General features: G+C 40.9%; 1 protein-coding gene across 1 annotated transcript in view; it reads left to right on the forward strand.

Moving 5' to 3' along the window:
- LOC121377020 (cubilin-like) overlaps positions 1-12,185 on the forward strand; it is a 49,060-nt gene that overhangs the window by 17,404 nt on the left and 19,471 nt on the right. Inside the window, exons 6-15 of the mRNA XM_041504857.1 lie at positions 1-79; positions 563-644; positions 1,398-1,507; positions 2,873-3,037; positions 3,786-3,882; positions 5,383-5,510; positions 7,645-7,788; positions 9,692-9,779; positions 10,876-11,003; positions 11,311-11,460. The exon at positions 1-79 is cut by the window's left edge and continues 50 nt beyond it. Coding sequence (XP_041360791.1) covers positions 1-79; positions 563-644; positions 1,398-1,507; positions 2,873-3,037; positions 3,786-3,882; positions 5,383-5,510; positions 7,645-7,788; positions 9,692-9,779; positions 10,876-11,003; positions 11,311-11,460 — 1,171 coding nt within the window. The remainder of the gene's footprint in view (positions 80-562; positions 645-1,397; positions 1,508-2,872; positions 3,038-3,785; positions 3,883-5,382; positions 5,511-7,644; positions 7,789-9,691; positions 9,780-10,875; positions 11,004-11,310; positions 11,461-12,185) is intronic.

Genomic DNA, 12,185 nt, shown 5'->3' on the forward strand with positions numbered 1-12,185 from the left:
GTTCTCGTTCTTTATTTGACACCACCAGACAACGCCACTAGCTTTCAATTCAACATTACCTACTACTCTAAAATGAAGGGTTTGTGTTTTCGAAGTTATAGTTTTAAATTAGCACGAGAATTCAATTTTCTGAATAACAGAACTTAAGCTCCTTGCAGAATTTTAAACTGTTTATATTTGTGCAATTTAAATATGAACATTGCTCCACAACTGGTGTAACAAAGGCCGTGGTATGTACTATCTTGTCTGTGGGATGGTACATATAAAATATCCCTTGCTGCTAATCGAAAAAGAGTAGCCCATGAAGTGGCGACAGCGGGTTTCCTCTCTCAATATAATATATGTGTGGTCCTTAACCATGTGTCCGACGCCATATAACCGTAAATAAAATGTGTTGCGTGCGTCGTTAAATAAAACAATTCCTTACTTTAAATATGAACAGAAATGAATTTTGTTGAAAGCGAGAACAAAAGAAAGAAAAAAGACATATAGAGGCTATACAAAACTGACTTAACTAATTAAGGTTTACTTTTAATTAACATTTCAACATTTCTATTTGCAGACGACTACGAAAGCCAAACCGTGTTCCAGGCCTACCCAGACCCGTCTGTTATATGGGTGTCCGGATCTCAACACGCAGACAGGTTCGTCTGCGGTTGTTTCAGTGGTCAAATTGTTTGGTGCAAGACTTAGTATTATTGATTTTGTAAAACAATGATTAAAAAAGACCCAAATAAGTATTTGTGTTTGCAAATACAAACAACGTTTTCCCCGATTACTTTCGCAGACTCTAGTTTCAGCCCGTGAAAATGGACAGTAAATTTAGTTAATCTACAAACCTACAACACATTTGGAAAAAGTTACAATAAAGTGAGACAAGAGCTCGTCTTCATAAACGTTACTTCTCAGAGGTACGTGCTGTTTTTTAAATATGAGAAATACATTTCGTGGTATTGGAAACACCAGGATAACCAGAAACACTTAAGATGTACTGAAATGGATAATCTAAACAATAAAATCTAAGTAATGTCTGATTTCAGCTACCTAAAACGGCTCAAATAGTGAAAAATACGCAGTAGTGTTTAAAAACTAGGGACTGCCTCTTTAACGTGCCTGGGCCCATTGGGCTATTTCTCGTTCCAGCCAGTGCACTACGACTGGTATATCAAAGGCCGTGGTATGTACTACCCTGTCTGTGGGATGGTGCATATAAAAGGTCCCTTGCTGCTAATCGAAAAGAGTAGCCCATGAAGTGGCGACAGCTGGTTTCCTCTCTCAATATCTGTGTGGTCCTTAACCATATGTCTGACGCCATATAACCGTAAATACAATGTGTTGAGTGCGTCATTAAATAAAACATTCCTTTCTTTCTTTAACGTGCCCTATATATTTTACAGCAACACGTCTTATCCCGTCTTTGACTGGCTGCTAAAGACGCACAGCGCTTGTATCGAAATCAAAGTCCTTGATCATCCATCAATACGCAGATATATCAGTGTTCATGATGGTAAGTTCAATATATGTACTAGTAGGGCAAGATTTCATTGATCTGTATAATCCATTATTAATCCCAGCGGTCACTCATAACAGAGGAAATAATATATTTTTCATATTTTCTCAGTGGGAAATATTCTGCATTGGTTTAACGTACACTACTATTGGACGATTTGACGCTTACAAACCAATCACCTTGTCGGTACTGTATAGCACAGGAAATGACGTCATGTAGTTTATACGTTTGCGTTTACGTCTTTCTGTTTTCAGTGTTAAACTTGTAATAAAATTGTAGTTTAATGCAATTCATTATAAAATATTTTTACAGAATATATAGAACTGTGGTTTTTGAAAATTATCTGTGAACCGTCATTAAATTACAAAGTTAAAGCAATGTTCAGAACAGTGTGTAAAGTGGTTTACATCGTTTCTATATACATGGACATATAGCCGCAGTATATTGAAAATAAAGGCGTTTTAAAAAACGCCAGTAGTTAGGGTAATAAATAGAATAATAACTTCGGTACCAGTTATTTAGCGAGTGACAAGTGAACATTGTTTCACGAGGGACACAAATTTGATAATAACTGGTAACTCGTTTATTATCCTCTATTTATGATTAACGAAAAAAAGAAGAGAGAGATGAATATTAAAATGATATGATAAATGTGTTCTGTGTGTTGGTTCTGTGACTTACATGTCATGTCGTGTAGTGAATGTATAGCATGGCCTGTGATGAATCTTCAATAAAATCATATGATAAACGTGTGAATCACGTGGGGGTTTTGCGACTTATTTGACACTTTTATTTTTTGTTCTGTTTCCTTTCCCCTACCCTACCCTTTAGTAGAACTGCGACACTGGTTGTGACGTACTGGTCGTAGCCCCTTCGGCTATTTCTCGTTCCAGCCAGTGTACATCAAAGGCCGTGGTATGTGCTATCCTGTCTGTGGGATGGTGCATATAAAAATATTTTGTTACTAAAGTAAGCCGCTCGTCTGAGGGGGACCCTTTCTCTGATTGTTTTCCCCTTGTGCATCACGACTGATATATCAAAGACCGTGGTATGTACTGTCCCGTTTGTGGGAAAGTACATATAAAATATCTCTTGCTGCTAATTGAAAAAATGTAGCGAGTTTTCTCTCGAAGACTATATGTCAAAATTACCATCAATCAATGTGCTCTAGTGGTGTCGTTAAACAATTATTTTTTTACTGATCGTAATATGGTTAATTTCATGACATTATAATGTCACTATTTGCATTTAGTATAAATTTATGTTATCCCTTATTTAATAGTATTAATCATACGTACACTGATAGCAAGAATGAAATACTTTAATGTATGTTGTCTGATAACCGTTGCCATGGTGATGCAGGAAGTGACGCGGAGTCGCCGGAGCTGGGCGTGTGTGGGGGCTTGGACCCGGGCCAGATATCAGGGACGACCAACGCGATGTTTGTGAGGAGAAAGTCACACACAGACCTGTTCACAAAGACCACCTCGCCTCAACCTGGATTCTGGATCTCCTTCAAATCAACATGTATGTAGCCTCTTACAGTAGATCTTTAGAGTTTTTACAGATTGTCAGTTGGTCTTTGTTTTGTGCAGATATACGATATTCAGAATGCTAATGGGTCTGTCGTTCAGATCAAAGTAAGGTGAAATAGGGTGTATTAAATAATAATAGGGACCTGTAATTAGATCTAACAGGAAGAGAGAAAGAGAAAGAGAGAGAGAGAGAGAGAGAGAGAGAGAGAGAGAGAGAGAGAGAGAGAGAGAGAGAGAGAGAGGAGAGAGAGAGAGAGAGAGAGAGAGAGAGAGAGAGAGAGAGAGAGAGAGAGAGAGAGAGAGATGAGAGAGAGAGAGAGAGAGAGAGAGAGAGAGAGAGAGACAGAGACACAGAGAGAGAGAGAGAGAGAGAGAGAGAGAGGAGAGAGAGAGAGAGAGAGAGAGAGAGAGAGAGAGAGAGAGAGAGAGAGAGAGAGAGAGAGAGAGAGGGACAGAGAGAGAGAGAGAGAGAGAGAGAGAGAGACAGAGACAGACAGACAGACCAGACAGAGAGACAGAGAAAGAGTGTGTTAGAGAGAGACAGAGAAAGACAGAGAGAGACAGAAACAGAGAGAGAGAGAGAAAGAGTGTGTTAGAGAGAGAAGAGAGTGTGTTAGAGAGAGAGAGAGAGAGAGAGAGAGAGAGAGAGAGAGAGAGAGAGAGAGAGAGAGAGAGAGAGATTGTGTGTGTTTCTAATACGACTGACATTCGTTACATATATCTTGGTATTTGTGTTTCAGCTGTTTGTAATGGTGACGTCATTCACCTCCGTGCAGCTAGTGATATACAAGCCATCCACTCCCCCACAATATCACCGACCAATCAGAGCTACCCAACGTACGTATGACGTCCAGTCTTATCTTTATATGTTAATCAGTAATAGAACTCACTCAGAGACCTTGAATTTCTAAAACTGTCGATATTTAATATGTGCGCAAAAACCAGTACTAAAGCAAAGTCGTCCTTCCTGAACATGTCTCTCGTTTCTTATCCCGGTGTAGCATTTAATTTGCACTCCCCAAGAATATGCACTCCCCAGTCATTATTATACGTATTATTTGCACTCCCCCAGTTATTATTATACGTATAATACGCACTCCCCTTGAATTATTTGCACTCCCTTAGTTATTATTATGCATATAATATGCATTCTCCACTACTATGTTTAAATACTGATTACATTAATTGTCTTTTTAAAGAACTTTGGATTTATTACAATTTAAGTGCTATTCAATGAACATAATCCACATTCATTATCAGTTGCCTATCTGCCCAACCGGAGAGTGTTATAGGTTTCATCTCCGTCCTTCTGTCTGTCCTTCAGTCTCTCCGTCTATCCGTTTGTCCTACAAATTTGCAAGGGCGGATCTAGGAACGTTTGGGCCTCCTTGGGTCCGCCGCTGATTCATATACCCATCTAGATTCGCCACAGAGATGTATATCAAAGTTTACAAAGTGCACTGGTCATACAAACCTAAACAACACTAACAAAATATCATTATGTGAGTGTTTAAACATTATTATAGCCTACCTACAGTATAGAGTGCATATTATACAGAATGAGTGCATATTATACGTATAATATAGACTGGGGGAGTGTATATTACACGTATAATATGCACTGGGGAGTGCTTATTCTACGTATAAAGTTGACTGGGGAGTGCAAATCCAGGGGAGTGCAAATTATATGTGACACCGGTACAAACTCCCTCCTTGAATAATAAAACAGAATTTCCCATGGATACAGGCGGGACGTAGTCCAGTGGTAAAGCGTTCGCTTGATGCGCGGTCGGTCTAGGATCGATCCCCGTCGGTGGATCCTTTGGGCTATTTCTCGTTCCAGCCAGTGCTCCACAATTGGTGTAACAAAGGCAGTAGTATGTACTATCCTGTCTGTGGGATGGTGCATATAAAAGATCCCTTGCTGCTAATCGAAAAGAGTAGCCCATGCAGTGGTGACAGCTGGTTTCATCTCTCAATATATGTGTGGTCCTTAAGCATATGTCTGACGTCATATAACCGACAATAAAATGTGTTGAGGGTGTCGTTAAAGAAAACATTTCCTTCCTTTCTTGGTGACAGCGGGTTTCATCTCTCAATATCTGTGTGTCCTTAACCATATGTCTGACGCCATATAACCGTAAATAAAATGTGTTGAGTGCGTCAGTAAATAAAACATTTCCTTCCTTCATAAACTGGGCGCTTGCCTTTTGTTTGTTCCTGAGAGATGTCTGTAAGCAATTTTCGCAACAGGTATGTTTCACAATACAGGTATATATGCAAAAAGGAAAAGAAAAATAATATTACAAATATTACACCTTTTGTTTTACCGTACAGAAACATCAAGTGTCGCTGGTTAATACAAAGCGCTAGTACAGGCAACGTGATCAGTCTAAAAGCCTTGAAGTCTGACCTGGAATCCACCTACAAGTGTGTCAAGGACAGTCTGGTGGCCTTTGAACCCTGTAAGTTACAATATATAAAATTAATACACACAGACACAACAGCGCCCACACATACTATGCCCGTGCCCGTCAGATATAAGGTCAATGGTATCAAATGCACATGAATGAAGTATTCAATTGATTATATACTGTCACACAATGAAACGCAAAACAGATTTTTTAAAATATTTTGTTGTGATTAAACTCAGAGAAGAACAAAGGGAGCGAGCGTTGGGCATGGTTCAAGGGGGGACTTCGCAAAGCCAAGTTGCTAGGACCTTCAGAGACCATCCATCAACTATTGGACGACTTGTTGAACGTCATCAAGAGACCGTAAGTGTCCGTGATCGTTCTCGACCTGGTCAACGTCCCGTTACGACCCCACGCCAAGATCGGCAGATTCGACGACACCATCTCCGTGACCGGTTCAGAACTGCGACGATGACAGCAAGCAACACGATAGGACGTCATGGACTCAGATGCAGACGCCCGTACAACGGTAACATCATGACACCGCGACATCGTGCTGCGAGACTACAGTTTGCTCTCCAGAATGGTAATCATCCACCAGCCTTTTAACGGAGCATTGTTTTCTCAGATGAGTCCCGTTTCTCTGTCTCCTTTGCCGATGGAAGAGCACGTGTGTACAGGAGACTCCATGAACGGTACGCTGACGGATGTGTGAGGGAACGTGATCGGTTTGGCGGCGGTTGTCTGATGGTATGGGGGGCAGTCAACTATGATTTCAGGAGTGATCTCATCATTGTCCACGATGCCCTTACAGCCCAGCGTTATGTTGACGTTATTCTAAGACCAGTTCTCCAGCCACTTTTGCGCCGTCACCGAAGACCAGGAGGTCCCCTTCTGTTTCAACAAAACAATGCCCGTCTACATACTGCAAGAATTACCCAGGCATTCATGCAACAAGCCGGTATCACCGTTATGAACTGGCCTGCCGTTTCAGTGGATTTGAACCCAACTGAACACATGTGGGATGAGTTAGGACGTCGTGTACGTCACCGCCAGCCACCGCGTAACGTCGCTGAGCTTGCACATGCGTTGCAGGAGGAGTAGAGGAACATTCCTGTGGCTTATTTGAGATGTTTGTGCCAATCCTTTCCCCGTTGTCTTCACGCATGCTCACGGGCCAATGGTGGACACACCGGATACTGACCTTGATGGGGGTGGGGGGTGGGGGTGGGGGGTTGAATTTTTCGATTACGAATGTAACTCGATTACTGATGATAACTGGCCATGTTTCCATGTGAATGTATCTCATGAATACCAGTCATTAATGTCATATTACATTATCCATCAATTCATTAATAGTTTGTCGTTATTTGCAATGAAAAGTTGTTTTTGTGTTTTCATTGTGTGTCAGTATATATATTCTCCAAACCATGTTTGAAAGAAATTTAAACGTCTTTTCAAGCTACAACTTTTATTTACTTAGAATTTGCATTTACACAGTTAAAGTTTATCAATGTTAATTTCATCGGTCGGTGCGTTCGGGTCATTACCGTGGAGCATCCAATGAGATGTCTTTTACTCGATCTCCCACACGTGTTATTTTACTATGTGATACCCAAAACGAATCTTAAACAACTTTATCTTGAAGCTCGTGTGCAGTGGATGAGGGGAGGGGGGAGGGGATCGAATACGATTTTTAAAAATGTATTTTCAGGGGAATCATGACTGGAAACCCCTTAAAACAAATCGCTCGCCACAGTTTAGATCCCCACCCCACCCCACATCTAGAATACATTTTTGCACAAGCGTCTGGTGTTACAAACATTCCTTCAGTAAACTGTTAAAGAAATACGCCATGACGTTGTTTAAAAAAAAAAAAAAAAAAAAAAAAACAAACCAACAAAAAAACCCAAAAAAACTTATTCTTTAATATTGCTTGATATATCGGACAATAATTTATGAAAATATATTTATAAAATCTTACGATGTTAAACCTCGGCAGTGGCGGATCCAGAAAATCCAATTTGGGGGGGGGGGGGGGGGCGGGTGGCAGTGACATGAGGTGGAATGTCAAAGGAACTTTGGGGGAGGTTTGGAGGAGGATTGTAAAAAAAATGAAAATTAATATATAATAAAATTATAACTATCGTCTCTGCTCGGTTCCCCATGTACATTTGTTTTCCAGTGACTAGCGTACTGATTAAGCGATGGTGCGGACAGACGGAACCGAACCTGGTGTCGTCCAGTTCCACCATGCTAGTCGAGTTTGTATCCGACTCGTCCGACGTAAAACCAGGATTCCTGCTGCAATACCGAACTAGGGATAAAGGTATATCATAGACAGTATGTAACAGACCATACCGCCCTCGGTGGTGTCGTGGTTAAGCCATCGGATATAATGCTGGTAGGTACTGGGTTCGCAGCCCTGTACTGGCTCCCACCCAGAGCGAGTTTTAATGAATCAATGAGTAGGTGTAAGACCACTACACCGACGTCTCTCTCACTAACAACTAACCCACAGTATTGGACAGACAGCCCAGATAGCTGAGGTGTGTGCCCCGGATAGCGTGCTTGAACCTTAATTGTATATAAGCACAAAAATAGGTTGAAATCAATTAATAACAGACCTTACCGTTTACGGTAAGCTATCCCCCTCGTTGCCCATCAATCCCCAGCTGAGACCAGTTCAAAAAGAGTAACTTTTAACTTCCCTTAAGCCCCTGTCCCACTGTCAAGGACCGTCTGGCCGGATCCAGGACGGATGAAAACCTCACGTATGACACCGGATAGTGGTCTATCCGCGGTCCTCTAAAAATGCACCACGGTTTAACTATGGTTTTCGACGGATAAACCAAGGATTATTAAGGACAGGGGTTAGTTGACAACGGGGAGAGCTACGGGTCGCTACGGATCGCTATGGACCGGTACAGTTTAGTACGGACCACAACGGATTGTCACGAATGATGCCGGATCGTATCCGTGGCTAACCCGGCGTACTGATCCTTGACAGTCTGACCGGGGCTTGAGGCCGGGGATTACTACGATTATGTACGGATAAGTACGGTTTAAGTACGGTTTATTACGGATTAGAACGGATTATTACGTTCTTCTACGGGCCATTAAGGATGTCCTACGGTTGTTCGATCCTTGATGCATTTTTGGACATGTTCAAAATTTTCATGGACATACAAGTACTACTACGATTGATTAGGTATTTAATACGGACAGCTACGGACCTCTACGGACCACAACGGATTGTCACGAATGATGCAGAATCGTATCCGTGGATAACCCGGCGTCCTGATCCTTGACAGTCTGGCCGGGGCTTTAGCAAGTGAAAAGGAAAGGAAAGATCTTTTGGAAATAAAAAAATATATATTTCTCGTATCCTTATAACTGGGCCCGTGCGTATAAAACTTTTACAGTCCAGACTCAATCTCAAATGACGTCACATGCATGCAGTTTGTATGACGTTGTCATGACATTAGTTAAAGTTTGTTTGTTTAACGACGCCACTAGAGCACATTGATTAATTAATCATCGGCTATTGGATGTCAAACATTTGGTAATTCTGACTCGTAGTCATCAGAGGAAACCCGCTACATTTGTTCTAATGCAGCAAGGGATCTTTTATATGACATTAGTGTCTCAGATTCTATTAGAGTCTCGAGTCTAGACTAAAAGTGTTATAAGCACCAGGCCATAATGCAAGATGAAACCGTATATAGCATGGTTCTGCAGAGCTCGACCTTAGCGGTAGCCCGGGATGTTTTGGTTACTGATTTCTCGGTCGGGCCACCAGATGTCTAAACCTGGTAGTTCGCCGGGCTATTAGATTGTTTTCTACATCCAGTTACTCAGCAATCAACAAGAGCTTAAAAATATTTTTTTTAAAACCCATTTAAAACAACGTTTAAATAAAACAAAATTAATGATTTTTTTTTTTTTTTTTTTTTTTTAATTTATTAAAATTATGGGGCTACCAATTTTACTGAGTGCTACCATATTGCATAACCTGGTAGCCCGGTGGGATTCAAGGCCTGAATCATCCTGATATTAGTAATAGTAGTGATGATGTAATATATAACCCAGTTGGTCTTCTGACGATGAAAATGATATACGGTTATTTTTCTTTCTACAGTGTTGTCAGATTACTTTCTTGAAACAAATATGTTGGGCTGTAATATGGTTGTTTTTTCTAATTTATCTGCAGAGTTTGTCTCGTTTTTCAGTGACATGTGGCAGCACTTATTTGAATGCACCGACTACCGGATACCGACGTGTTTTCGAGTCGCCAGGATACCCGGCATATTACCCAAAGTAGGTTTCTACCCGAATAGTCTGATTCCTGTGACAGTGCCGTGTTTGTTTCATGTGACCTGAACGAACTTGAAGTTCGTTTCCTGTAACAAAACCATGATAAATGGAGGATAGTTCCACTGTTTTGTTAAATACGATTTATATCTCATCGAGTAAAGTTTGCAATCATATCTCACGAGTCGCGCTTGCGTGACGAGTGTGATATGATTGCAAACTTCACGAGATGAGATATAAATCATATTTGGCAAAAAAACATGAAATTTTCTGTTTATTACATAACTTTTGGCAAGGTACCCTTATTTTTAAAATGCCAGCAGCAAAATAGTCCCGGCTTTCTTACAGTGAAGATAACACTTTCTACAGTGAGGATAACATATTTTAGAGTGAAATAGTGAAATTCTCACTCTAAAATGTGTTATCGTCACTGAGTGACTGATAACACTTCTATTTCACTGATATTTTAAGATATTTCACTAAATGTTATATAATAAAGTTTCTTGTTTAGAATATTAGTATCTGAATAAACAAAGTGTTTGTTGTGTTCTTAATGTTTGAAGTAGCACGAAAAAATATATCTTACGAAGTTTGTTTTGTTTAACGACACCACTAGAGCATATTGATTTATTAATCATCGGCTATTGGGTATCAAAAATTTGGTAATTTTGACTCGTAGTCATCAGAGGAAACCCGCTACATTTTTTTTCTAATGCAGCAAGGGATCTTTTATATACACTTTACCACGTCTACAGGAAAACACATACCACGGCCTTTGTGGTGTACTGGTTGGAACGAGAAAAAACCCAGTCAGTTGAATGGATCTTAGAAATGAAACCCGCTACATTTTTCCGTTAGTAGCAAGGGATCTTTTGTATGCACCATCCCACAAACAGGATAGCACATGCCACGGCCTTTGATATATTAGTTGTGATGCACTGGCTGGAACGAGAAATAGCCCAATGAGCCCACCGACGGGGATCGATCCCAAGCTGACAGCGCATCAAGCAAGCGCTTTACCACTGGGCTACGCCCCGGCCCTGTTTTAAAACCCACCCCCTCGCTACGCCACTGTTTCTGAGCACTTGAGTGTTTGTTGCAGCAATCTGGACTGTGAGTGGCAGGTGCAGTCGGACTCGGCGTACTATGGCGTACGGCTGGAACTGACCATGGTGAACCTGGAGAGAACTGACCAGGGAGACTGCGTGGACTACCTCCACATTCAAGATGGTCAGTGTCTGTCTCGATGTCTTTATTTGTGTGTCCGTCAGTAGTCTCTTTCTCCATCCCTCTCTCTCTCTCTCTCTCTCTCTCTCTCTCTCTCTCTCTCTCTCTCTCTCTCTCTCTCTCTCTCTCTCTCCATTCCCCCCCCTCTCTCTCTCTCTCTCTCTCTCTCTCTCTCTCTCTCTCTCTCTCTCTCTCTCTCTCTCTCTCTCTCTCTCTCTCTGTGTGTGTGTGTGTGTGTGTCTATGCCTGTGTGTCTGTCTGTGTGTGTCTGTCTGTGTGTGTGTCTTATGAAATCGCAATTTGTTTACAGGAGACGCAGTTCGGTCGAGTGTCTGTAAGCCGGGGCATGCCGGGAAGATGTTCGAGTCGTCTCAGTACGGACTGGTCGTGTCTTTCCACAGCAATTCGAATATCACCTACCCGGGCTTCAAAATCACTTACTACTCGTTTCCCAAGTCTAGTGAGTATTAGTTTAAACTCCGTTTAAAAAGAGTATATCCAGCAAGTTTTGTAGGAAGTTTCTAGGGGCAGGGGGTCGAATCATGTTCCCCTATAAAAATTCTAATATATTTTTTATCTAAAAGGAAATTCGCATCATGTACCCTGGCTTAAAAATCACTTACTACTAGTTTGCTAAGTCTACTGAGTATTAATTAAAACTCCATTTAATACGAGTATGTAGGATATCCAGCAAGTTTGCAGGACGTTTCTAGGGGCAGGGGGTCGAATCATGTTCCCCTATAAAAATTCAAATATATTTTTTATAAGAAAGGAAATTCGCATCATGTACCCAGGTTTTAAAGTCACTTACTACTAGTTTCTTAAGTCTAGTGAGTATTAGTTTACACTGCGTTAGGAAAGAGAATGTAGGACACCACTCTTTGTACAGAAAAACCCATTCTTTTCTTAGATTCCGTTACACTAATTTGATGAAAACACTTTTAATATTCTTACAATTTATTGATAGATCCCCACCCCTGCTCAAAGCGATTTTTTTTTTAATTTAATTATATTCTCCTACCCCTGTTCAAAGCGAATTTTCTTCTCTTTTTAAAAAATTATATTCTCCGGGGGAACATGACTGGACCCAGTAGAAACTGTGCTCGCCGCAGTCTTAACCCTGGCCCTCCCCTATATAAATTCCTTCATATGCGACCTAACTATTTGTAAAAATAAATTTAATTG

Source organism: Gigantopelta aegis, chromosome 7, assembly GCF_016097555.1.
Source record: "Gigantopelta aegis isolate Gae_Host chromosome 7, Gae_host_genome, whole genome shotgun sequence".
NCBI classification, from domain to species: Eukaryota; Metazoa; Mollusca; class Gastropoda; order Neomphalida; family Peltospiridae; genus Gigantopelta; species Gigantopelta aegis.